Source organism: Macaca thibetana, chromosome 6 (genome assembly GCF_024542745.1).
Source record: "Macaca thibetana thibetana isolate TM-01 chromosome 6, ASM2454274v1, whole genome shotgun sequence".
Classification (NCBI taxonomy): domain Eukaryota; kingdom Metazoa; phylum Chordata; class Mammalia; order Primates; family Cercopithecidae; genus Macaca; species Macaca thibetana.
Window position 1 is genome coordinate 121,461,012 of NC_065583.1, and position 6,018 is coordinate 121,467,029.

The window sequence follows — 6,018 nt, forward strand, 5'->3', positions numbered from 1 at the left end:
AAGTAGACAGAAGATACTCAACAAATATTCACTGCATGGATGAATAATAGATGAATTTATTAGATTCTTTTCCTCAAAACTACTCAGCAAAATGTACAGTTCAATTCTCGTCAGTAAAACATGAGACATTTAGTGCCTCATATGATGTTCTAGGCATTTTTAGCCCATTTGGGCTAAAAATGCCTAGAACATCATAAGAGGCAGTTTCTTTTCATTCAGGTGGGAATTTAAGACATTTTCATATGAAGCTAGGTAATAAAATGCTGTGGCAACATTCATATGTTTAAATGTCCTAAGAATTGAAGAGGCATCAAAACTTATATCAGAAAATAAAAAGGTAAATGCAGGTTTGGAGTGATTCAGGAGATGTGCAGAAGAACTTATAATCTGAAGCAGGCTTGAGAGAGGAGGGAGAAAAGCAAAGCTGTGAAGGAAGGATAAGTTTGGCAGGTTTCGAGATGATTCTGCTGAAAGCAAAGAAATGAGAGATAGTAGGAGAAGTCATTGGAAAACAGAATTGGAACCAACTGTGGAAAATCATCAATTTTGGAGTTCAAATTATGGGTATTATGTCTTTTGCAAAGAGGGGGCATTAAAACACTTTAAGCAAAATAAATGATGCTGCTGTTGAGAATATTTTCTGAAGATAAATCTGGCAGCACCATGGGTAATTGATTGAGTGGGTAGAAACTAGAAGCAGGAGGACCAGTTAGGAGCCTATGACAATAATTCTGATCCAGATAAAGATAATAGTAGAAATAAAGGAAAGAGATAACAGGTAACATTTAGAAAGAAGACTCAGTATCACATAATACAGATTCAGTCTGGGGCAAGGAGGGTGGAGAAGATATCTAGAATTAATCCAAAGTGATACACATAGGGTTCAGAAAGGTGGAGATAGAGCAGAGACTACCTACTTATCAGAACTTGATTAATAATGGCATCAGTACAATAAAAATCACAGTGAATTATTTTCAGTATTTTAATTTTAATTTTATGTTCAGGGGTACATGTGCAGGTTTGTTATGTAGGAACATTTGTGACTTGGGGGTTTGGTGTACAGATTATTTCATCACCTGTATACTAAGCATAGTACCTGATAGTTTTTTTTCCCCTGAACCTCCCCCTCTTTCCACCGTCCTCCCTCAAGTAGCCTCTAGTGTCTGTTGTTCCTCTCTTTCTGTCCATGTGTTCTTATTATTTAGCTCCCACTTCTAAGTGAGAACATGTGGTATTTGATTTTCTGTTCCCATGTTAGTTTTGTTCTTTTTTATGGCCGCATAGTATTCTATGGTGTCACCACATTTTCTTTATCCAGTCTACTGTTGATAAACATTTAGTTTGATTCCAGGTCTTTGCTGTTGAAAAATTACAGTGAGTATTTGTCATCCAATAACAAAAGTCAGTATTTTGAAAAGCTAATATGAATCTGGAAGAATGTATATATCTTCATCTTGAGGAACTTCAGAAGGACGAGGCTTCTGGAAGTTATAATAGTCAGAAGATGTCTCATTTCCATAGATATGCTCCTCGAAATTGGACTGCTGTGTGTTTTCATATAGTTCCTTATCGGTTTTTCCTTTAACTTTGGGAGGACCTGCTTCCACATTTTCATAGTTTTTGTGTATGTTATTTCCCTTGACAGCAGATTTGTGGTCTTGGGTTTCAACTGAGATTTTATGCCTTAAGCCAACGATGTGGGGGCCCAAGAATGTTTTAGTACAGACTTTTCTCCTGCTGCTTCTCCTTTGCAAAAACCTCGGTAAGGTAAATCGTGTGGCAACATGGTGTTTACAGTGCCAAACACACCCAATTCCACAAACCACTAAGAGTAAAAGAAGTGAAATTCCTACAGAAATGGCCACTAAATTATTTCCACAGCTTTTCAACATTTCTGTACGAACAGTGCTGTTTAGTGGTTTGGTGTTACCCTTAATGAATTCACAATGTAATTCCTTGTAGCCTAGTATTATTCAAAAATGAGTTTGGAAGCTCTTTTAGGCATTTCCTTTTCAGAGCTGAAAGAATGCTATCTGGTAAAGTCCTGATGCAATTAGAGGAGAGAGTGTATAAACTTATTTTTGGAAGATGGCTCTCTTCGTGTGTGATGCTCTTCACATTACAGCCATTCATGTATAATTGTACTGTATCAAGGGGATTTTATTCCATTCCGCTTCCTTTTCTGTTAATGAATCACAAAATGAAGCAGAAATGAGTGGAAGATGACAGCAGAGTAGAAAACTCAAGAAAAAGAAGGTTGAATGTCAGGTGCGGTGGCTCACACCTGTAATCCCAGCACTTTGGGAGGCCGAGGTGGGTGGATCACGAGGTCAGGAGATCAAGACCATCCTGGCTAACAAGGTGAAACCCCGTCTCTACTAAAAATACAAAAAATTAGCCGGGTGTGGTGGCAGGCACCTGTAATCCCAACTACTCAGGAGGCTGAAGCAGGAGAATGGCATGAACCCGGGAGGCAGAGTTTGCAGTGAGCCAAGATCGTGCCACTGCACTCCAGCCTGGGCAACAGAGCGAGACTCCCTCTCAAAAAAAAAAAAAAAAAAAGAAGGTTGAATGATCTGCCATCCAGAAACCTGCTATAAATTAAAAATACGTTAATTGCATACTTATTATCTAACATAGAAAAATTACTGATTTTCACCAATGCATTAAACACCAGCATATAGTGAGCTTCTGCTTTTAATATAAAATACACTACCTGTTGTGATGAAAGAAAAAAGAGTTAGAAAAATCCTGTCCCTGCTCAAGCCTGAGTGGTTTTATCACTTAGATCTCCACATAGTTTTTGACAATTAGGTTAACAATTTTCAAGTGAAAGATAATGTTCTGAGCACAATAGAAGAAATGGGACATGTGCAGACAAGTGCAATCATCTTCATTACCTGTCACCTCTTCTGTGAAGCCCTGCCTATCCTTCTTTGGAGCAGGCAGAGGCCTTGTCTTTTTCTTAACCATTCCTTCTTCTGCAATCCCTCATTAATGAGTCCATTCTCTACTATAGTGCCATAACCTAAATGAGAGAATTGTATTCTTACTCGGTTAAATGGTGGGCAGGGTTCAGGTCATTTCATCTGTATGTTCCTAGAGAACAGCACAACACCTAGCACAGAAAATGCATCCAATCAATATTTATTGAATGAAAGAATGCATTTAAAAATGACTGCAAATTTCAGCATCTAATTGCTTAAGATGATAGTTTAAAACTCAAGGGTGCAGTTTATGCTTAAAACATGATATGAGACCTTTAAAGTAAACCAGTGTATTTTCAAAAGCCTTTGTATCACAGGTTTTCTCATAGCTTTCAGAAAATAACTTTCATCTAAGATGATTTTACATTGTTTTCTGTTGATGCTTTAAAATGGCAAGGAGATAAGAAGGGGAAGTGTTCAACTGGGCTGCATGTTCCATTGTGATTTTATGAACAAAACATTATTACTGTATATTTTCAGTCTGCATGTAGACATAGATCCAACAGTACCTGTGAAATGATTATTATCATTTATGGAGTGTTATCATCAATAATGTTTAGTTAAGAGCTTCAGCTTTTAAACACTGTTACAGGGATTATCTCATTAAATCCTACAGCTGCTGTATGCAGTATGTACTATCTGTACCATCATTTTATAGATAAGAAGAGAGGCTTAAAGAAGTTAAGTAACTTCCTTACAACCAAAATGTGACTGACTGAGAATTCAGGTAAAAATTTCCCCAAAATATTATTTATCCAAATATCCGTAACATGCTAAGTGCATCAGTCACTAAATTTGTATAGCTTGATTAGCTCTGAGGTTTTTGAAGGTGGGAAATTATATATTATTTACCTTTGTATTACCAACACCAGCATTAGACATAGAATGACTAATCTATTAAACGTTGGTTAATGAAGGAAGTAATCTCCTTATGGGATGATAATAATAGTAACAATGAAGAAGAAAAGTAGAAATTCACAAAATGGTGCTCTTCTTTTAGTGAATATTCATGAAAAGTTTAATGGTAATGAATGTTCATAAATCTGTCTAAGGTTAGAATATATTAATATGCACATATTTAACTTGACATTTCATATAATAAAATTAAATAAGATGTGCAGCTAATTTATAAAATTTTTTTGATAAAAATACAGGGACAAGTATCCCAGATGCAGAAATGTTTTAATCTCCTTGGAATTTTGGGGAGTAATATTGAGGTTGAGAACTGTATGGTCCGCCACACAAGATTTACAATCTGTAGGATCTCTCCTTTATAAGGCCAGCCGCGCTTGTGTTCAAGGACAAAAGTTTAGCCAAATGACTTCAATCATTAGGACCTCATTTTCTGTTTGAAACAGATGAGCGCCAATTATCTGCAAGATATTTTATGATACACATGGTTACCGATTTAAGAAATTAGTAGCTGGGCGCTGTGGCTCACGCCTGTAATCCCAACACTTTGGGAGGCCAAGGCAGGTGGATCACGAGGTCAGGAGATTGAGACCATCCTGGCTAACACGGTGAAACCGTCTCTACTAAAAAAAAAATACAAAAATTTAGCTGGGCATGGTGGCGGGCACCTGTAGTCCCAGCTACTCCGGAGGCTGAGGCAGGAGAATGGCGTGAACCCGGGAGGCAGAGCTTGCAGTGAGCCGAGATTGTGCCACTGCACTCCAGCCTGGGCGACAGAGCGAGACTCTGTCTCAAAAAAAAAAAAAAAAAAAAAAAAAAAAGAAAAAAAAAAAAAAAAAGAAATTAGTTGCCAGAGTATTTGAAGTAAATTTACAAAATAAACTTTAAATATTGATTGAAATTAATCAACTTTTGAAAGATACTAGGCCTGCAACAGAAGTCACGGTGAGGGTTGAGGAAGGCTAACTGTTGTCACTTCTGCAGCTGAGGATAAGGCAATAAATTGCCCTCTTAATTTTTAAGAAGGAAAGGTATTTTTGCCATCTATGTTATTCTATGTAGAGTGGATATTCTGGTACATCCAAAATATTAAAATTGTTTGTCTAAGAGATATTTACCAAGATAAAGACAAGAAGACATTTTACAGAAAAAAAAATGCATCATTTTCTTTGAAATAACGTTACAGGAAAAAAACCTGTGAGACATGAACAAAGACCTACTATAATGAAAAACATATTTTAAGCAATAATCCTTCAAATATAGTTTAACACTTTAATAATGTTCACTTTGCCCAGTTTGAAAGAAGACTCTGTTTTCAGTTCCAACAGGTTACCTAATAATTTGACATTGTTCTTAAAATCGCAAATTGCTGAGAAACTTCAGGAATTTTCAAGTAAGATGATGCCCTTCTGTTTGGAAACAAAGTAACAGCAAAGCACAATCATATTGTAAAGGAACATCAACATCACTCTCAGTTTGTAAATTGGGTTTCCCCCTTATAGCTACATAAGGCATTTTTTTCTAAAAACTGTAATAAGATAACAATCATTGATTAATTAAAGACAAACTTGTTTCTTATAGTTTTTAATCACCCAAATACCTTAAATCAAGTTCTTACTTACCTCAAGATTGGTGTGTCAAACTCTCTCTTTTGTTCTTTTGGTTATGTTTTAAATCTGCATTGGGTTAGAACTTGTTCCTCTTTTCCACTTTGGTAGGTTACTTCCTTCTTTCCCTCCTTTCAGGTTATTTAACACTTGCAAAGTTTCCTGGCTCTAGAGGAAGTTAGTATCAGATGCAGCAGAATTAAGATAAATGGCGTGAGTTTTTGAATAAGGAAGTCTGGCCCTTCATCTTTGTCAAGTAATAATTTTTTAACTATGTCAGAAAATAATACGTAAAGCCTACATGGTTTTTTATTCGGGCCATATTTGCAGTTCCCATTTTAATATCAATAAAAGTCACTTCACTTGTACTTTAATTTTCTCAAAAAAGAAATATTTTAAATGTAGTAACACATAGGTCTTGGGCTTTTATTATTATTATTTACTTGTGTTGCTAGACCAGTCCTCTCTTAGAACATTTCAGATCCAAGTGATAAGGCCTAAGAAAGACATGA

The 6,018-nt window shown here is 36.1% G+C and overlaps 1 protein-coding gene across 1 annotated transcript; it reads right to left on the minus strand.

Annotated features, from left to right (window-relative positions):
* Window positions 1–968: 968 nt before the first annotated feature.
* GAPT (GRB2 binding adaptor protein, transmembrane) lies at window positions 969–5,614 on the minus strand. The gene is made up of 2 exons (XM_050793608.1): window positions 5,522–5,614; window positions 969–2,182 (listed from the first exon to the last, which is right to left on the minus strand). The coding sequence occupies exon 2, from the start codon at window positions 1,890–1,892 to the stop codon at window positions 1,419–1,421; it is 474 nt and encodes a 157-aa protein (XP_050649565.1). The 5' UTR covers window positions 1,893–2,182; window positions 5,522–5,614; the 3' UTR covers window positions 969–1,418.
* Window positions 5,615–6,018: the final 404 nt, after the last annotated feature.